The sequence below is a fragment of the Beta vulgaris genome, chromosome 4 (genome assembly GCF_026745355.1).
Source record: "Beta vulgaris subsp. vulgaris cultivar EL10 chromosome 4, EL10.2, whole genome shotgun sequence".
NCBI classification, from domain to species: domain Eukaryota; kingdom Viridiplantae; phylum Streptophyta; class Magnoliopsida; order Caryophyllales; family Amaranthaceae; genus Beta; species Beta vulgaris.
This window is the reverse complement of record NC_079205.1, coordinates 42058031-42080257: the sequence shown is the minus strand read 5'-3', so window position 1 is coordinate 42080257 and position 22227 is coordinate 42058031. Positions and strand designations below refer to the sequence as shown.

The 22227-nt window shown below is 34.8% G+C and overlaps 1 protein-coding gene and 1 non-coding gene across 2 annotated transcripts; one reads left to right on the top strand and one right to left on the bottom strand.

The window, feature by feature from the left end:
- Positions 1–17873: 17873 nt before the first annotated feature.
- Positions 17874–20592, bottom strand: LOC104891190 (transcription repressor MYB6). The gene is made up of 3 exons (XM_010676849.4): positions 20121–20592; positions 19228–19357; positions 17874–18840 (listed from the first exon to the last, which is right to left on the bottom strand). Exons 1-3 carry the CDS (start codon positions 20251–20253, stop codon positions 18135–18137), a joined length of 969 nt encoding a protein of 322 aa, XP_010675151.2. The 5' UTR covers positions 20254–20592; the 3' UTR covers positions 17874–18134.
- TRNAN-GUU (transfer RNA asparagine (anticodon GUU)) lies at positions 18894–18967 on the top strand. The gene has a single exon. It is a non-coding gene; the product is annotated as a tRNA-Asn (tRNA).
- Positions 20593–22227: the final 1635 nt, after the last annotated feature.

Here is a 22227-nt window from a genome sequence, read left to right as displayed (position 1 = left end):
TTTTGGGCTTAGGTTTTCAGATCACTATGGCTTTGGACTGGACCAATTAGGAGGAAAATATGTTTCATTATCGGGTGTTAAATGAACAGACACGATTATGCGTCGACAATTAGGGTGTTAATCCAAGTCTCGCATGAAGAATGAAAGTAGATTTGCCTTATATAGAAGTGTGTATCTAAAATTTATATAGAGTAGATACAAATCATAAAGATGGAGAGGTTATTATACACTCCTCATGATTATTTTAACGGGATTTAGCAAGGTACTCATTTTAACAAGATACACATTTTTAGGCAGTTTATTTCATAAGTTACTCCAGGATTAACTTTGCTTGACTGGGAGTAGTACAAAGATGAATGACCTCCTCGAAAGTTTGTCGAGGTGTGCATGAGTGAGGAAAAAAAACGTCGTAAGAACTTGTTTTGGTTATTAAGGACAATTATTGGCCCTATGTGTACATTGGTAATGATAGACTCTACTACATATAGGTCGGATGTTACAATTATTACAATAATTACGGTTAGCATAAAGTAGACCTCAAAAGTGAAATGGAGCTCATTTATGTTCAATTTGTCCAATCGATGTATATATAGAAATGTTTTGGCACTTATAAACTGAACTCTAAATCTTCAATGTAATTATTTATATAATTAGTATTGGAATGCTGATAATTGATTCATATTCAATATATTGTCTACTCAAAATTTTAATGAACCAATCATTATATTTTCTTATGTTAATTAGAAGAGAACCTTAGTATAAATATATATTCTCATTTTCATTTTTCAAGATTAAGGTTAGATATTAATACAAGAGAACATTATGTTCAAAGTTCATTCTCGTATGTTGTGAAAAACAAAGTAGGATTGACCAAAAAAAAGATGGCTTAATTTAATTATTGAAATAATTACTTTTAAAATTATTTTTTAAAGAAAATGTGTATTCACTAATTCATTTTTCATAATTTGTACTACCTCCGTTTCTTAATAAGTGCGACATTTCCCTTATTTGGAGTAGTCACAATAAGTGCAATCAAGCTCAAAGTGGTAAAAAAAAAAGTTTAATATTATTACAAATATACCACCAAAAAGCAAGAGGGGACCACAACTTTTTTGTTTCATTACTTGAATTACTCTACTTTATTGTGGTTCCAACTTTCTCTCTCTACATTTCTTGGTATTACACCATTTTCTCTATGTTGCACTTGTTAAGAAACGGAGGAAGTATAATGTATTAACAGAAATTAATAAGCTAAAACGTGTGACAAATAATAAGATAGAGATAAATAGCGGGAATAGTTGTGCACGGATAAACTTCAAGCCTAAACCCTTTCGTACAAGTGACAATGTATAACAAAGCCCAAGTAACCATGTAAATGCAATTGATCACTAAGGCAATAATTTATACTTCCTCCGTTTCTTTTTACTCGCTACACTTTCTATTATGGGAAGTTTCATATTACTTGCTACACTTCTTTTTTGGGCAATAAACTCTCTCTATCTCTCTCCTCCCACATGGGTCCCTTTTCTTTTTACTCTCTACCTCTCTCTTCTCCAAAAATTGCCTAGGAGTCCGTGAAATGAGAAGTGTAGCGAGTAAAAAGAAACGGAGGAAGTATATTAGGATTTTATCAAATAACCCAACTTAGAAATTAGGTGAAGGGACATATGTTATTGATCGGCCTTCTAGAAGAAAGCCAAAAAAGCCTTTGATTTTATGTTGTTATATTCTCCTTTCCATTACATTTCCTCTAGAAGACCTATCTACCGAACTACTTGACAGTAGTGTTTGGTAGGTAAAGTAGGTACTTTTTTTCTACTTTAATTAACTTCATTATTAATAGTAGTATGCACTTAGTAAAAATGTTTTGTCTATTCCCACGAGGTTTAAAAGTTCCCAATAGCAAGTTAATCTCATCTACACAAATATATTAAAAGGCGTGTGTGGCAATGTATATATACACGTCACATGACACCTCTGTTACTCCACTAGATTTACTTAATGTGTACATAAGTCATGTCAATTAACAAAAGTAAAATTAGCTTGTAAAAAGATTTGAACCCATGACTGCTTACTATTATACATGACACAATTATAATCTCAACCAACTTTTACTCATGTTTTAAGTATCCACATTATTATATTTGTACCTTTTAAATGTTGAGTTTTCCTTAATATGTTTTAGTGGGAATCGAAAAAATGTATATCAAGTTTGGAAACACAATACCAACCCGGTACAACGTCCGAGCCCAAATACTAGTTATTAACTAATTGAGGTTGTATTAAAATAATAATAGTAGTTTATGTTTGTGGTACTTTATATGAAAAAAATTCTACATGTGAATTTGTCCCACGTCAAAAAAAAAAAAAGAATAACTAACATATAATTTGAGTGAACTAGAGAAGAATAACTAACATGATAGTAGTAATTAATGCATTAACGACTTAATCCTAAACTATGTAGGAAGATATATGATACGATTCCGACTCGTGTCGAATTGAAGCAACTCTATTTGAGATTAATATGGCTTATTGATTGATAACTCATACTCTAATTGCAAATAGTAAAGTTAGTTGAATCGAGTTGGTTTGATTAAATAATTTATCACCAAGATATAACCTGAACCAACTCCCATTCATACAATCGATTTGCTACATCGTACCTACATCTTCTCGTAACTCGGATGAGGTATACCTCACTACTCAGTAGTCATTACGCACTATACATATATTTGCAATCAATTCTACATAACTTAAAAAGAATAGTGGAAATAGATGATGTACTAATGTGCATATTAGAAATATCTGCGCCAAGCAAAATGCGAGTCCACCGTGATTTATGACATAATGAGAAGAGGCATGAGGGTGGTTGTCCATATACTACTGACGTGTCCCACCTACTCAGCAGCAATAGGTATTGCTTTTACTTGCTTGTGTATTGGTTCATTCAACAGAACACTACAAAATATCAATATCTAAGGGCTGACCTACGAACCATTATAATAAACATTTTTTCTGGTACATAAACCTACAATATCTATACACTCTTAATGTAACACTATATTTCATGGAAAACTCTTGGTAACCTATTGTTCGAAGTTTTTGAAAGACTCTAACAAAAACATTTTGGTAATTTTACAAGTCAAGTTGATATTTAAATATTCATATTTAAATATTCATTTTAATATTAAATTAAAAAATTATTACCAAACTAATTTAATACCAACTTGACTCTGAATTTGTACAAACTTGACTCCAATTTAATATATCAATTGGTTGTTTGCCAAATAGCCTAATTTTCTATTTCAAATGAAAGCATTTTTGAAGGATGGAGTGCTTTCTTTTTTTCTCATCTCTAATTTGTTTTAGAAAATCATCAAGGTTGAGATGCTAAAAGGTGGTGGACTAAAACAATGATATCGAGTATATAATGAGATTTTAATATAGATCAGTTACCAGTAATAAAATTAGGGAAATAGTATATGTAACCATAATATGATCTGCATATAAGAAGTTAACAATGGAAATATCAAGCAATAAATAAGCATTAATTATATCAATTGACGTGTATGTCATAAGTCCCTAAACTAATTCTATCTGAAATACGCTAAAGATCACACACACACACACACACACACACACACACACACACACACACATACACACACACACACACACACACACACACATATATATATATATATATATATATATATATATATATATATATATATATATATATATCAAAATCCTGAAAGTAATGCCACTTACAGAGGAGCTTTTTGTAAAATCATGTAATTGATATCTTTATTATTGCGAGAAACTAAGAGAAATTGATGGAGTACTTTGTTTATCAGAGTACACTTGTGATGAAATTCTTCATCCAACAATGTGAAATCAGTAGAAGAATTTTGTACAATCCATTAGATTGAATAGAATTTGTAAGTTTTTTTATATCAATGTGTTTGGAGAGAATTTTTAACTCTCTAAAACAAAGACAGATAAAATTATATTATGAAGAATTGAATTACAATAATTACAACCTCAACTATATATACAAACAGAAGAGATGGAAAATAACTAGATGAGTTGTACAAGTTTCTTACTGGAGCTAACAGAATGACTGAAACTAATAGAATGAGCTGAGGTGGCTGAGTTGTTAGAGCTGGTGCCTGTGTTGCTAGGTTCAATAACTTCAACACCCCGCCCCCCAAAAAAACACTAGAGGATGGGGAAGTATGTACTATGCCTAGTTTGAAAAGAAGGTCTTTATGTTGAGCAACAAGAAGTATCTTAGTGAAAACATCAGCCAGTTGGTTGTGTGTAGGAAGCAAGATAGCTGAGCTGAAGTAAGCCTTCAAGGACTTTGTCCCTGGTGAAGTGACAATCCACTTCTATGTGCTTTGAACGCTCATAGAAGACTGGATTGCAAGCAATGTGTACAGCTGACATGTTGTCACACTGTTGAGTAACAAGAGTAAGAGTAGAGAGGCCTATGTAACTAGCCAAACCAACTAACAAACTTCTGATGTAGCTAGGCCATAGCTCGATATTCAGCTTCTGAGGATGACTTAGATGTTGTGCCTTCCCTTTTAGATTTCCAACTTATTGGAGAATTGCCGAAGAGTAGGACATAACCAGTTACAGACTTCCTGGTACTCGAGCAAGCAGCCCAATCTGAGTCACTATAAGCTTGGAGAGTGAGCTAGTCAGAGGATTTGAGTAGAATACCTTAGCCAACAATAGAGTTCACATAATGAAGAGTGCGAACAAGAGCTTGATAATGAGAAATTCTGGGATAATGCATAAATTGGCTTAAGCTTTGGACAGCAAAAGCAAGATCAGGTCTGGTATGCGTAAAAAATTCAGTTTACCAACTAAGCTTTTGTAGTCATAGAAGGAAAAATACACACTCTAAATAATTTTGAAGTTGCTAGAAACAACAAACAAAACTTGCCCGTGAAAAATGACCTAATCATCAGGTTTACACCTTACACAACTATCTTTCAAGAACAAGAAACTCAAGCTACAATCCAGGATGAAGTGTTTATGATATACCATTTGATCGATTGAAAAAAAAACAACAAAAGTGACTACAATATAGGTAATTATTTATTAATGTACTAATTGTTATGCTAATTAGAAAACTACTTTATTATATATCTTTAGAAACATATACTCATTGGTAGTTGATGTGCAAAATGCAGAAGTTGTTGGCTTGCTAACTGGAGTTGAGGAAAAAAACTGGGTCAATGTAGGAGCAAACAAGAGTCCAATAAGAAGAATTTAAGTCGAAGATCCAAAGTAAGACACCATCTTCCTTTAGTAAAAACAATGATTTTAAACAAGAGATTCACTACCCTAATGTACTAATCAACTCATACAACAATTTGAAGGTGACAGTCACTTTGTGGGAAGTAAAAGCAGATTTTTTTTTACAGCGAGAAAACAAAAGAGAAAAAACTGCAAAGTAGTAATCACCACTTCGACAAAAGTGAATATGTACCAAGGTAAAAGAAAGCAAAAAACAAACTCTTCGTTCTCTATTACTCAAACATGAAACCCAAAAAATAAATTGTAATGGGTTTTCCTTTAATTAATCTTTCCATTAAATGTAATCATCATCTTCCTCCTTATTTATCTTTGATGTTGATATTATTGAGATTTACGTAATTTAAACGGGTAAATGATGAAAATGACGAATACAGTGTTGAAATTCGGGTAGTTGTTTTATAGTTTGATTTGAAGCAAATGTTATTAGATTTCTAATTTCTTATGTTTTTTGGAAAAAATTTGTTAATTTATCATCTGAATAAACAAATTATACTTTTAGTTTTTCTTAGCATTCAATGTTGCAATTATTTTTTTGGGTAGTTTGATTATCAAGGCAAGTTTTGATATTGATCTCATTGAAATAGTTGAGTTTGTAAGCTTAAGTTTTTCTATGTTTTAGTTTTTTTAGCATTCACATGTCTTACAAGAAGATACCTGCTGAACTCAATTAGCGCAACAAAAATATACTTCAACAAAGACATTCCAGAATCAAAAGGCTTCAAACAAAGATCCGTCATCAAAAACCCAAAAATCATTCCAAATAATGTATTCTCCAAACAAACATCAATCCACACAAAAAAGACTAACCAAATCATGCATGCATAAATAGAGGGGATGAAATGGAACCAATTAAAGCATTGCAGCCACACCCACATGAACCACCAGAACAAGCCATGTTCCGGAACAGAAAAAAGCTAGAAGACATTTTGCAAAAGGACCCAGGAGAAAAGGTAACATATGACTCATAACACACTAATGTAGGGTAGTTAAAAAACTTTTCATTACCAAATACCTCAACAAAAAAATAAAATTCTCAACTAAAAATCAAAATCTACAAGAGACTTTTACTTGCAGTGCCACAATTACAAGCATAGGTCTTCACAAAAAATGGCATTACAACTTGTACGACGCATGCAAGACCAAGATCGATAAGACTTTGTACTGTACCAATATGATGCGGTGGTCAAATGCCCAAAGATAAGGTAAACAACCACTAACAAATTGATGGTTGACAATAAACTTTCTTACAGTCTTATCCAAACCATTAACACTAATTACTACAACATAATGCTACTAAAACTTATGATGCTTTTCTTCATAAGTTTATGATCTTATACAATAGTCATTTAACTGATATTCTATGCAAAGCTTGACTTTGCTTGCTTAACTTGGCTCTCCTTTCCAATCTCATGACTGATAAATTACTATGTTCACCTCCTCATAACTACAAGTATCTTCTAACAGTTGACATCAATGATGGGAGTGCATGTGTTCCACTCGCATTATTTGATAATGAAGCTGAAAGAGTTATTGGGAGCCTAGTGAATATGTTGTTGGATTTGCAAAAAATCATAATATGAAAATTTAGAAATATCCCACCAAGCTGAAAGATTTTGCCTTTGTGTACTTGGTCTTGGCAACACGAGGATTTCCTGACACATCTGTGATGCAGGAGCTTAACTCTCTGCTTGTATATCAGATAGAAAAATAGGAGAATATAGAAAGTATAGAAGAAGCAGAGAGAACAGAGGAGAGAAATAGAGATATTTAGAACTTATAATGTGTTTAATTTATTATCTAAGTGATCATTACAATGAGTGTTTACTCATATTTATACAATTTCGTAGAGAAAAGCTAAATGCTAAAATATAGGAAAAAGTAGTTATTACAGAATTCAACTTTATGTTACGGACTAAAGTTGGCACCAGAAACCCTTTTGGCTTTATTTTATACTTCTTAAGATACATATAATTTGTACATGGCCACATATTGAAGTTCCATGTTCTACTTACTTCTTGATAAAGAACCATGATTTATAGCCTAATTGACATGTCTATGTAATTGAGTAATAAATAATTTCTTAAGAAGTTGGTTGTTAACTTATTGAGTTTCTTGATTGGCAAGAAAATGGCAATGAGAAGGTGACCGACCGGCTACAAATTTGTATCGAAAAACAATTTGTGTTCAAGGTCAAACTTTACACAAGGAGTGAGACAACTAAATTGATTTGCCAAAGGACATTTGAGACAAACTTCCAACTAGAAAAATCATACGAGAACACAAGAACACAAAGAAATGGCAAGCATTAAAAAAGTATAAACCAGCAAAAATAAATTAATTTATTGTCGTAGATGATTAACACTTTAACACATACATGATATTCATAATTGCAAGAGAAAGGCCAAGATGCAGACATCAGATTGCAAAAACTCCTACAGTTGTCGAAATGAGAAGCCAAGGAATCCAAGTGCTTGATGACAGTGGTGAAGACACGCATATAGAAAGTCAATTCCTTGGTGAACCAACCCAAAATGAAGAAGCGGAAAATACCACAAAAAAGTGGAACTGAAACACGTGTAAGACATTTACAACCAATGGGTTTCTTCCCTTGAGGAAGATATACAATGCCCATGTCCTGTTTTCTGTTAATGCATAAATATCTTTATCCATTGCTTCAGTCCATGTTCTACTTACTTCTTGATAAAGAACCATGATTTATAGCCTGATTGACATGTCTATGTAATTGAGTAATAAATAATTTCTTAAGATTTGTTGGTTGTTAACTTATTGAGTTTCTTGATTGGCAAGAAAATGGCAATGAGAAGGTGACAGACCGGCTACAAATTTGTATTGGAAAACAATTTGTGTTCAAGGTCAAACTCTGCACAAGGAGTGAGACAACTAAACTGATTTGCCAAAGGACATTTGACACAAACTTCCAACTAGAAAAATCATACGAGAAACAACATAAAGAAATGGCAAGCATTAAAAAGTATAAACTGTTAGACTTTGTGATCAATGAGAGAACCGGATATCCACTCCAAGGCACGGAAACTACGCTTTCCTATTAGTTTAATTTCGCCCCTCTAGGATCACCGGGTTAACACGAAATAACTAATGAGATACAATGGAGAGAAACAATCCACTTAGATGATCTTCTAAGTGAATCAACAAGAACTTGTGTTTTGTGTTTGTGAGGAACACTCAAGAGAAGATTGCAAGTTTTCTCTAAAGCTAAGCAAGAAGTATTTGAGAGAGTATAGAATCGAAAATTCTGATTTTCTTCTAACCCTTCACTCATAGGAATCCCAAGGTTTATATAGGAATCATAAACCTTTCATTGACTAGAGTAGTACTAACCATAACCCCCATTTTAATCACCCATCAAAGGCCTTTAATCAGCTGATTTAAGGACCTTAAAGGTCATTAAAATGAGGCCATAACATCACAACGGACATAAAACCGTCAAGGCATCTTTTCGCATTCCAAGGCAGAAGACACGTCGCGACTCGCGAAGAAGCTCGCGAGTCGCGAGGCGCTGGTCGCGACCCGCGACGCCTGTCGCGACTCGCGACGGGCCACTGGTCGGACTCGCGACGGTTGTCGCGACTCGCGACCAGTCTTCTGTCTCCCTTGGTTTATCAATGTGTTTTGCCACTTGATGCACTCTAGCCTTTTGCATACTAGACCTCCTCCTCTTCTAGTACATACCTTATGAGTTTCAAACCCATTACCCTATAAATGTTCCAACAATCCTCCTCCCATTTATAGGGTAATGTTGAAAAGTTTTCAACTTGCTATAAATCGCAAACACACATGTTCATGCATCATGGAAATATCTAACGATTGAATTTCCATTTAGTAAAAGTAATCTTTACAATAATTTAGATCATAATGATAGACAAAGCTTTGAATCATATAACCATTACAAATTATTGAAGTTACTAATACACACAAACATAAACTAGGTTCTTAAAACCTCCGACACCTATGAAGCCTTGGTGTCCATATCCATTCATAAGCATTCCAAGTCAAGCCTTAACTTGATGAAGCGGCCAAACTTCTAGCTTACATAGGTAAATCTTTCCGGACATGCTCCTACAATTGAGCACCTTATCAAAGATTTATTAAGAATAAAATTCAACCTCTTTTCATTGTAGCAACAAGCACTAACCTCGGGATGTATTAAACAAGTGCTCCCAACCTCTTAGAGAAGTACTATCCTCCTTGAATTTGAGATCTAACGTTGTATTAGACATCAAATAGAGTTTTCCTTCACCATAGGTTGATCAATAGGCTTAAGACCCATCCCTTTGTTCATTTTGTTCACTAGTTCCCTTGACAACGGTTTTGTAAACGTATCCGCCAAGTTCAAACTAGACCGAACAAAATTAATAGTTATACAACTATTCCTTATCATTTCCCGCACATAGCTATGTCTAACTCCAATGTGCCTTGACTTGCCATTGTAGACTTCACTATATGCTTTAGCTATGGTTGATGCACTATCACAATGGATAGCAAGAGGTGACATTGGTTTCACCCATAAGTCCACCTCACTCAACACATTCCTTAGCCATTCCGCTTCTTGGCAACAAGAAGCCAAAGCAATGAATTCCGATGCCATAGTGGAATCCGTTATACATGTTTGCTTCTTGGAAGCCCATGAAATGGCACCTCCTCCAAGAAGAAACACCCAACCACTAGTGGATGAATAATCTTCCTTATTCGAAATCCAACTAGCATCCGAGTAACCTTCTAAGATAGAAGGTTCTCTTTGTATGTTATGACATAATCCAAGGTCTTATTCAAGTACCTTAACACTCTTCTCAATGCTTGCCAATGCAACATACTAGGATTACTAGTATACCTACTGAGCTTGCCAATAGCAAAGGCTATATCCGGCCGAGTGCTAGTCATAGCATACATCAAGCTTCCAATTAAGCTTGCATACTCCAATTGTGAAATTGGAGTACCACTACTCGGAACCAAGTGAATACTAGGATCCATAGGAGTAGCAAAATGAGTCGAATTTGACTCATTATACCTCTTGACCACTTTCTCAATATAATGAGATTGTGATAAAGAAAACGACCCTTTCCCTCTTATTATTCTAATACCTAGAATAACATCCGCTTCACCCAAATCTTTCATGGAGAAGCTAGAGGAAAGGAAGACTTTGGTCTTTTCCACTTGTTCCAAATCAGTCCCAAAAATAAGCATATCATCAACATATAAGCAAATTATAACTCCTTTACCGTTATTATCAAATTTGCTATATACACACTTATCGGACTGATTTATTTTGAACCCACTAGACAACACAACTTCATCAAATTTTTGATGCCATTGCTTAGGTGCTTGTTTAAGACCATACAAAGATCTAACCATATTTACAAACTTTAGTTTCTTGACCTTTAACCACAAACCCTTCAGGTTGATTCATGTACACTTCCTCCTCCAATTCACCATTAAGAAAAGCAGTTTTTACATCCATTTGGTGAATTACTAGACCATGAATCGCAGCTAATGCTATCAATAGTCTAATAGTAGCTATTCTAGCTACTGGAGCATAAGTATCAAAGTAATCGATACCATATCTTTGCCTAAAACCTTGGACCACTAACCGGGCCTTATGTTTTAGTATGGTTCCATCGATTTTCTTTTTCCTTACAAAAATCCATTTACAACCTAGGGGTTTGCAACCGGGAGGTAAATTAGCTAAAATCCAAGTGTGATTACCCATTATAGAATCCATTTCATCATTCACTGCCTCTTTCCAGAAAGCAGAATCATGAGACTTCATAGCCTCATCAAAGGACCTAGGATCCTCCTCCATATTGTAACAATATGAAATTTGAGTCGAAATTGACTCCCTTGACCCTTCAACTAAATATAGTTGAAAATCCGGTCCAAAAGATTTCTCTTTTCTAATTCGTTTACTTTTCCTAATTTCCGGTGTTGTAGTATCATGATCATTTGCAATGTCATCTACAACATTGGAACTAGTACTAGGTATCATGTCCTTTGGTCTGGAATCGATGAGAATCTAGTCTCATCAAATATTGCATCCCTTGACTCTATCACGGAGTGAATAGAGACAAAGTCATTGGGCTCAATGACATAAAACCTATAGGCTTTGCTATGTACCGCATAGCCTATAAAAATGCAATCAATTCCTTTTTCACCTAAAGTTTTCCTTTTAGGTTCCGTCAATTTGACAATTGCCCTACAACCCCATACCTTAAGGTAATTGAGATTAGGCTTTTTATTACACCAAAGTTCATAAGGGGTAGTCTTATTCCTTTTATTAGGAACTCGATTTAAAATGTAACATGCAGTTAAAATTGCATCACCCCAAAAACCGTCATTAAGACCCGAATTAGAAAGCATAGTGTTAACCATTTCTTTTAGGACCCTATTTTTCCTTTCCGCTATACCATTACTTTGAGGTGAGTATGGGGCGGTTGTTTCATGAATTACACCAATGGAACTAAAATAACTTGGATTATAATATTCACCACCCCTATCCGTTCGAAGTCTTTTAATCTTTTGATTAAGTTGGAGTTCCACTTCGATTTTAAAGGTCTTAAACTTTTCTAGTGCTTCATCTTTAGTAAATAATAAATAATGTAACAAAACCTTGAAAAATCATCAATAAAAGTTACAACATATTTCTTATTTCCTAAAGAAGGTGAACTATGAAAGTCACACAAGTCACTATGCACCAATTCAAGCAATACCGTTTGTCTAGTCACACTAGGATAAGGATTTTTTGTAATTTTATTTAGCACACAAGTGTTACACTTCTCTAACTTTAAATCGAAAGGAGGTATTAACCCCATTTTAGACATGTCATATAATCTACGATAATTCACATGACATAAACGATTGTGCCATAGAGAAGAAACATCAAGCATGTAAATAGAACTAGTACCAATTTTATTATCAATACTAAATTTAAACATTCCATTACAAAAGAAACCTTGTCCAACAAAAATACCACCCTTGGAAAGTACAAATTTATCCGACTCAAAAACAACTTTAAAACCATACTTATTCAAGAACCTCCTGACACAGATTCTTCCTAACTTCCGGTACATACACAACATCCCGGAGAGTTAAAGTCTTTCCCGAGGTTAACAACAATTCTACTTGGCCTATGCCTCTAGCCTTTACCGTAGAATCATTCCCCATATACAAGATTGGACCATCATCCAAATCTTTCAAAGACTTGAAGAAATCCTTGTTATTGCACACATGTCTAGAGGCTCCCGAATCTATCCACCAAGAATCATCAACCTGCACACACATAATTTCAGAAATCATAGCAACAAAATGCATTTCTTCAATTACATTAACATGTGCATTGTTACCTTGGTTTTGAACAACACTAGGTTGTGTGTTCTTTGTCTTCTTCTTGTTGTTAGAAGGACAATCCCTCTTAAGATGAGGACCATTGCATATCCAACAAGAGAGGGTCTTCCTCTTCTTGTTTGCAACATTGTTTTTGTTATGTTGTTGTTGTTGTTGTTGTTGGATTTCTTGGTCTTACTAGACCCACCAACCTCTACCAAATTAACGGTAGATTTAGGAATACTAGGAGTAGTATCCTTAACCCCATCTTGAGCCCGGATCCCCTCTTCAATACGAAGATGAGTTCCTAATTGCTCCATGGACATGTCTTCCTTTTTATGTTTTAAAAGATGTTTTGTATCTTTCCAAGAATTTGGTAATTTGTCAATGATTGAGGCAACCGCAATTGCCTCATCCATCACCATACCATGTGATCTTATTTGGTTCAAAATATGATGAACCTCATGGAATTGCTCCATAATAGGCCGATCATTAGTCATTTTAAAAGAATTAAAATTACTAACAAGGAATTTCTTACTTGAAGCATCTTCCGAAATGTACTTGGCCTCAAGAGCGTCCCAAAGTTCCTTTGCCTCTCCACATTTTGGTAGAGATCAAACAACGGGTCGGTGAGAGAGTTGAGAATATGACCACGACAAATGTAGTCATCATTCTCCCACTTGATCCTCTTCCTAGTAGTCTCAAGAGGCTCTTCCTCTCCATCTTCCGGGAGTGGTGGCATAGGAGTTGATAACACATACACCACATTCAAGGCGGTCAACAAGAAGTGCATCTTCTTTTGCCACCTCCGATAGCCCACCCCCTCAAACTTATCCAACTTTTGGAAGTTCATAGTCATGTCCTTGAGTGATTGAGCCATATCCGAAAAGAAAAGAAAAGAAATTAAACTAATAGATTGTTAGACTTTGTGATCAATGAGAGAACCGGATATCCACTCCAAGGCACGGAAACTACGCTTTCCTATTAGTTTAATTTCGCCCCTCTAGGATCACCGGGTTAACACGAAATAACTAATGAGATACAATGGAGAGAAACAATCCACTTAGATGATCTTCTAAGTGAATCAACAAGAACTTGTGTTTTGTGTTTGTGAGAACACTCAAGAGAAGATTGCAAGTTTTCTCTAAAGCTAAGCAAGAAGTATTTGAGAGAGTATAGAATCGAAAATTCTGATTTTCTTCTAACCCTTCACTCATAGGAATCCCAAGGTTTATATAGGAATCATAAACCTTTCATTGACTAGAGTAGCTAAACCATAACCCCCATTTTAATCACCCATCAAAGGCCTTTAATCAGCTGATTTAAGGACCTTAAAGGTCATTAAAATGAGGCCATAACATCACAACGGACATAAAACCGTCAAGGCATCTTTTCGCATTCCAAGGCAGAAACACGTCGCGACTCGCGAAGAAGCTCGCGAGTCGCGAGGCGCTGGTCGCGACCCGCGACGCCTGTCGCGACTCGCGACGGGCCACTGGTCGCGACTCGCGACGGTTGTCGCGACTCGCGGCCAGTCTTCTGTCTCCCTTGGTTTATCAATGCGTTTTGCCACTTGATGCACTCTAGCCTTTTGCATACTAGACCTCCTCCTCTTCTAGTACATATCCTTATGAGTTTCAAACCCATTACCCTATAAATGTTCCAACATAAACCAGCAAAAATAAATTAATTTATTGTCGTAGATGATTAACAGTTCAACACATACATGATATTCATAATTGCAAAAGAAAGGCCAAATGCTGACATCAGATTGCAAAAACTCATATAGTTGTCGAAACGAGAAGCCAAGGAATCCATGTGCTTGATGACAGTGGTGAAGACACGCATATAGAAAGTCAATTCCTTGGTGAACCAACCCAAAATGAAGAAGCAGAAAATACCATAAAAAAGAGGAACTGAAACACGTGTAAGACATTTACAACCAATGGGTTTCTTCCCTTAAGGAAGAGATACAATGCCCATGTCCTGTTTTCTGTTAATGCAGAAATATCTTTATCCATTGCTTCAGTCCATAATGGATTTTGAGCAGTTTCAGAATAACTAATTGGCTCAAGAGTGTTCAATAAAGAGGCTATGAAAGCTTTAGAATGTGAAGGTGATTGTTGGAATGAAACCAGCACCAGTGAGTGATAGTAGTATGTGAGCAAACAAAATCTGTAAGATGTGGAGTGGGCTTAAGAATTCTGGTAGGCTTTCTTGGAAGAGGAACATGGGAGCGAGGCAGTAGTAGGAGAAGAAATTTCAAAAACTGGAGAAGATGATGATGTATTAGATGTGTCAAGAAAAGTATGAATCGGAATAGAACTGATATCACTAAGGTCAGTGACTATAGGAAGGAAAATTCACATAGGATATATTTGAAAAAAAGGGGTGTTTGTGGTTGTAGAATAGTGAAAAGGAAAGAGTTTTTCAAAGAAAACATCTCTAGATATGAGAATTTTGTGTGTGACAAGATCAAGAAGCTTGTGGGCTTTCTATGCATGCCAGGAGGATATCCAAGGAAGATACAAGGGTGAGCTTTAGGATTTTGTTCACATGTTTGGTGTTGGCATTACACAAATGCCCAAATATTCTTAAGTGTTTTAGAAGAGGTTTATAGTTAAAGAGTTTTCAAAGGGAGTGAAATTTTTTATGCTTTTAAGTTGCATCCTATTAATCAAATAGGTAGCTGTCAAGATACAATCACCCCAATATTTTGTAAGAACTCTGGATTGCAATGTTGTTTCAAGCAAGTGCCACTATAACTCTTTTGATTTTCAATACCTTTGTCAATAAAGAGCTACTTCATATCTCCTTCTATAAGATCAGGGGCATTGTCTCTTCTGGCAGTTTGAACTTGAGTATGAAACTGAGTAATAACAAAGTTTAAAAATTGAGTCATCAAGGCAACAGCATCAGACTTGCATTTCATTAAATGAGTCCATGTGACTCTTATAAAGTCATCAACAATTGTAAGAAACATGTTATGACCAAAATGGGGACAAGCTTGGCAAAATTTTTCAGCTAAACAACCATGTATATCTATAGACTGATCTATTCCATTGATTTTATTAAAAGATATGTTACCCAACGTAAGGTACCACAATTTGGTATTTTCTATAGTAGTAAAACAAGTAGAAATATTAGAAATGGACCCATACAGGAACATCACTATCATGAACTTCATCAGTAGTAGAAATTATAGAGGAAATAACATCTTCACATAATTTGTACAGGCCATGCTCCATCTCACCAAGAACCATGTATTGGTTCATCAAAGGGCCCTGAACCAAACACTTATCATGAGTGAATTTTATTGTGCAAGAGTCATCTTGACACATTTTTGGAATATAAATGAGATTAAAATGAAAACCTAAAGGATGTGAAACATTTTAAAGTTCTAAATAAGAACCTAATTATATATTTCCAACATGTTCCACCTGAACCTTGCTTCCATCATGTATATGGTTATGAAATAGTTCTTACCAAATACTTCATGATCAGTGGCACCACTGCCAATGATCCAATTTTGATTCAAAATAGAGTTTAAACATAATGTACCTGCTAATTGAGCAGTAGCTGCCAAACCAAGAGAAGTAGAAACTCCAGCCTGATGTTCATCTTGGTCAGTAGTGGTATGTTGGTTAGGAACTTCCATGAGTTTGACATGTTGCTCCTTAGTGAATGATGCTTGAATCATGTCATTATTTTCATCATCAACAATATCACCATGAGCTGCTGCTGCTATCTTCTTGCCGTAGCAAACTTATGGCTGGCCGGATATCGATGAATTTTCCAGCATTTGTGCATAGAATGATCTTCCATCTTGCAATGATCACAATAATAGATGGAAGATCTTTTGTTCCCAGTGAGAATCTTGCTAGAATTATAGCCTGAATTATTCTTGGTGTTGAAAGCGACTCTTGGAGCTTGGTGTTGTTATTGCTACTTATAAGGTCTTTGATCAAACTTCCTTGCTGTAAAAGCTACTACCTCACTGTTGTTTTTGGTGGAGTCTTTGATGCCTCTGTGACTTTCTTCTTGACAAAGAAGTCTATAAGCTTAAGTTATGTTTGGTAATGGTTTCATTATGAGTATAGTACTTTTCACCAATGCATACTTACAACTAGCTTTCATAAAAAAAATTCAGTAACCGAGTATTCTATTGTGATTTCAGGTGAGTTTAGTTATATTGCAACTGCAACCAGTGCACACACAGGCAGGAATCGAATCAAGACCATCAATTATGTCCCATAGAGACTTGATTCTTGTAAAAAAAACTCTGAGATGTTTTCATCATCTTCCTATTGCTAATGCAAATTGTATAGTTCAGTTGCAGAAAATTTTCCAAAACTTTCTTCAAGATTGAGCCAAATCTCTCTTGTTGTTTTAAAATACAATATAGATCTAGCAATGGTCTAATCTAGTGAAGCAAGAAACCAGGATATGACCAGATCATTACATCTAGTCCAGATTCTTAACAAACTTGCATCTCCAATAGGTTTTGATAAAGATCCATCAACAAATCCCAGTTTGTTTCTAGCTGATAATGCTATTATCATAGATCTTTTCCAATCAGCAAAACTGGAACCAGAAAATACAATAAGAACTAATTTTGTAGTGTTCAAATCTGATGAACTCAGAAAATAGACAGTACTAGGATCTTGTGTAACTTCAAGACTTGATTGAGATTCATTTGTAATTGCGTGTGAATTTCTAGGCGCCATTTTACTTTGATTCAAAAGAAATTGTGAAGAGAATTACCTTGATTTTTTTTTCAGCAAGAAATTTTTTGATTTGAAGTTACACTAGGACTATACATAGGCTATGCAGTTCATGTTATGCCTTGATCTTCTTTTCTCTTTACCTTGTGTTACTTGAAATTCCACATATATCGCCAGAACTTGAAAATTAGTATGTGTACTTTAATCACAACTTTTTTTGTGGGCTACATAAGTGTAAGAAAACGTTTATAAAATATTCAACACTAATTACCACTTAGATACGTGAATACATCTTATATGAGTTTGGTAGTTAGTTCGAGTAGCATAGAACATGTTGATCAACTCATTAGAGTAAGAGATAGCTTAGTTGATCAAAGTTCTCTCCCTATCCTAGGAGATATTGGGATCAACTCTCATCTTACTTTTGTGGTCTCTCTAAACCCTAAATAAAAAACTGGGTGATCAACTCAAATAATAATGATTTAACATTATATTTACAATATCAACTACTACATCATTTTCACCAAAGAAAAAACAGTATTAATAATTCATCAAAATAATGTTCATGGGGAAATCACATTGCTTCCTAGCTACCATAGATTTTGCAACTCGATTTGAGTAGTAGTAGTACTTGAGCCAGCACATTCTCATAATTCTCGAAAATGTTTCTAAACTAATGAAGCAACTTTATAATAATTGTTTGCTCCAAAAAAAAAAAAATTATAATAATTTACCACTATTACATACTTTTGCTGCAGTAGTAGTCATTGGCGTATAACAATTACACTGGCTACCATTATTTTGAAATTCCAAATTATTGTGACACAAGCATACACTTCCTCCTTTGGTAAAGACAGGGACCCTTGTAGTAGTACCAAAAACTTGGTACGTCATGTATTTTTGTGGTTCTTGATTCTTCATGATTATTTCATGATTAGCTGAATTAATCTTCGATGACGTTGGAAGGCTAATAGATAATTCAAGATTAATTTCTTTGTAACCTTCTTCCTCAGTCACAACACTGCTACTATTAGAATGATCTTCACTAATATTAGACGTTCTAATAGTAGGAAACGTTGTGCAATATAATTTAGCATCAGTGCTTCTAGTACTTGTTGAAAATTCGTGCTCGAGATTTGATCCTAGGCCGAAATGTAACGTTGAGCCTCGTATGTTGATCAATTGGAAAGTATTATTATTATTACTATCTTTATTATCGTTATTGTAATAATTATTGCTTACGGCGATTTTCGTCGTAGCAATAGTGTTGGCAGTTGGAGTAGCAATGGTCGTACTTGAATTAAGTACACGGTGAGTTTGCGGGTCGATCCCACGACTAAGAAGCTTTCTTTTGATATGAGTGTTCCAATAGTTCTTTATCTCATTATCCGTTCTTCCTGGTAACTTGGCAGCGATAAGAGACCACCTGAAATTTTAGTAAAGAGAGAAATAAATTAAATTATTAATAATTACAAGCAAGCTGGAATAGCTCAGTTGGTTAGAGTGTGTGGCTGTTAACCACAAGGTCGGAGGTTCGACCCCTCCTTCTAGCGATTTCTTTTTATAAGTTTCTATTCTTTTTTTCCCTTATTGAATATCATTTGTATTATAGTGTTTGACCAACCTACAAATATATACAAACCATATTTTTTAGGAAGGACATTTATTATTTTCTTTCCACCTGATGTAAAAGTAAGAAATCGAGTATGATGTATTCTTTGAATATTGTAGGAGGAAATTAATGGGATTAGATTTGTTTCTTTTTTTGGAATTAATGTGATAAATATCATTAAATAAATTAAGCAAGACATACTTGTTCCCGAGCAAGCTATGGAGGTTTATAATGAGTTCATCTTCTTCTTCAGTGAAATTGCCTCTTTTCAGATCAGGTCTTAGGTAGTTTATCCATCTCAGTCTACAACTCTTTCCACATCTTTGTAAGCCTGAAATAATAATGGGTCAAAAACAATGCCAAATTATTAGTATCTTTATAAAATAACTGAAAACTTAATTAAGCAGATGAGAATTATACTAAAGAGCAAACTTAAGATGATCTGATCTAACTAAGTAGCTAATACTACTTTTTGGTCGTATTTTTAATATTTACATGCTATATTTAGTGACTGATTAATGGATAATATTTGCTGATTTTTCCATGAAAGTAGGTGCACGTAAAAGTAGTTGTGTTAGTGTAGCTTCATAAATAGAGAGTAAAAACGCTTACAAGTCATTATTTGCTAGCTATTACACTCTCATAGAGTAAGCTAAGGTATGTGAATCTAACATAACATTTCATGTAGATAGAAGAGAAATTCATTTCAATTTAATTCTCCTTTGGTTCAGACTCTCCCTCCTTTTTGTGTAAACAAGCTAGAATCTTTAATCTATGAACTCAAACTTTGTTTAATAGCATTACCTAATAAACCATACCCAACCTAGAACCCCTTTTCTTTCTTTTTCTTTTTAAGAAAAAATTTGAGTTCAGCCAATTCTTTTGGGAATTTCTTACTTTCTTTCTAGCTTCTAACTTCATTAAGAGGTCTAATATATAATAAGAGTATTATTATAGAGCATGTGTAGAATGAAAGTCCCAACTAACTCAAGTTTTGTACTCATTTAGGGTAATACGTATTTGAGATCAGATCTCGTCTACATAAAATATTATCCTTTGTGACTCTATAGTGCGAAACATATAGCATGAGTTACCTGCAGCTTTAGGAAGAGACCTCCAGCAACCTTCACCATGAGATTTAATGTAGTTGACGAGGCGATCATCTTCCTCTTTAGTCCATGCACCTTTGTTTGTATGTTCTTTCTCACAACATGGGGATCTACCCATGTTTTCCCCTCCTTTACCTACTTTCTTCTTGTTATAGTAGTATCTATTCTATGTTTTCTAGTTTATGCTAGAAGAGAGATAGAAAGAGAGAACAAGGGTGGAGGGAAATAAATTTAGGAATACTAGGGTTGTACTACCAAAACAAATAAAGATGAGAATAAAGGGAGTTCTAGAGAATATAAATGTTGGGTAAGGGATGAATGGTGAAGAGGAAAAATATTATTTGGTGGGGTAATTGACTCACATCGACCCATCCATATAATATGAAGAGAAAAAAACTTACATATTTAATATCATAAAGGGGGGGTAATTTTGACTAAGTTGGTAGAGAAAGATGAAGACTATTGGTTTGCAATTAAGTTAGTGCTGGATTTGGTAGGTAGCCCTACTTTTCTTCATGTAGTTGTGAGTTATTTCACTGGTTCATATATTTTATGTACCTTTTTGCTCTGGCCTCTGAGTAGTCTAATAACAAATTTAATTCTTGCCGTTGTACCTAAACTTCCTTCATTTAAGTTGTTTTCGTGTGTTTGTACTTTCTAGCTAGTTACCTCTCCTGAATTTCCTCATGGAGGAATGACCAAATTTCCTGAATGTATATTATAACTAATTATAAGCTAAGATTTCATTTTATATGTGTAGCTAATGATCCTGTGATGGTTTTTAAATTTTAAAGTTGAAATTATATACACCTTGGTTATGGAACGTTGGAAGTTGAGGTGAGTAAAACTTCCTTTATATAGGGGTGAACATCTCAACCTAGTAGATGTCTTCTGGGTAAAACTGTAATCTTACATTAAAGAGAACTTGTGAGTTAGGTACCATAGAGGAAAATATCTACTATAACGTGCTTTTGAACTATAACAGATCATACAATGTTAAAATTGTAGCATATTAAGAAAATTGATATGTTTGAGATGTTATGACCATCTTTGTGCTAATTGGAAAGATCTAACCACAAGGATGCTAAGTATACACACCATGAATATCCAAAAGATAGTGAGGATTCGTTCTCAATTTCTATTGACAGGCGTGTCGCGCACCTAACAAAGATAATTACTAAATAATCTCCTAATTAAGTAGCTGGACAACTCAAGTTTGAATCTATAGAAACAAACGATATTGAACACTAGATATCTTGACTTTAATTAACTGAACACATGACAAACAATAACCTAATAAGGGGTGTTGAATTAATACTAAAACTAAACTACAACAACTAGCAATAACAAGCGAGCTAAAATCAATTAATAAAAGCATGTTGAAATAAGTATCTCCACTAGCACGAATGATACATGAATAGTTCTCATCCAAATAAACAAAATCAATAGTCCAAAGGGAGTAATACACTATAAAAATACCAAAGACCACTCCCGAGTACATATGGTTACTCTAAACAAGCAATCATACATATTCCATGGAATCATGCAAGAAAGAGACATTAAACATGACATCACAAATAAAATCCTAGTAATAATCCTACCTACTCATTCCCATATGGATATTATTCATTCTCTTGATTAAATCAACCACTAGTAGAAAAAGCATGATTTGCGTCCCCGTATTTGCGTCGCATAAACACAAAAGTGACGCAAAATACCTATTTGCGTCGCATGACAAATAGAGTACGCCGCAAAACATCAAAAACAATACCAGGACACGCTTAATATGCGTCGCATGGTACAATTGTGCGACGCATATTAGGGTTTTGCGTCGCATGGTACATACGTGCGACGCAAAATGATGCGAGTATGGGAAGCTAAGGGAGGCTAATGTTCGTCGCACTATGGGAAGGGTGCGACGCACATTCGCAATCTGCGTCGCACATGCCTTGCGTGCGATGCAAAAGGCTTCCCCCCTCTTTTTGATAATATTTCCCAACGGCTTTCTTTATTTTCGAGCCCTAACTCTAACTGCTATCCCCCCTCTCTCTCTCCTGCGACACTCTGCGCACACTCTCCTTACTCTCGCCGG

Coding starts and splice junctions, on each gene's coding strand:
- LOC104891190 (XM_010676849.4), bottom strand. CDS start 20,253: ATGGGTAGATCCCCATGTTGTGAGAAAGAACATACAAACAAAGGTGCA. Junction 19,358..20,120: donor GTCTCTTCCTAAAGCTGCAG/GTAACTCATGCT, acceptor TTATTATTTCAG/GCTTACAAAGATGTGGAAAG. Junction 18,841..19,227: donor CATAGCTTGCTCGGGAACAA/GTATGTCTTGCT, acceptor CTAAAATTTCAG/GTGGTCTCTTATCGCTGCCA.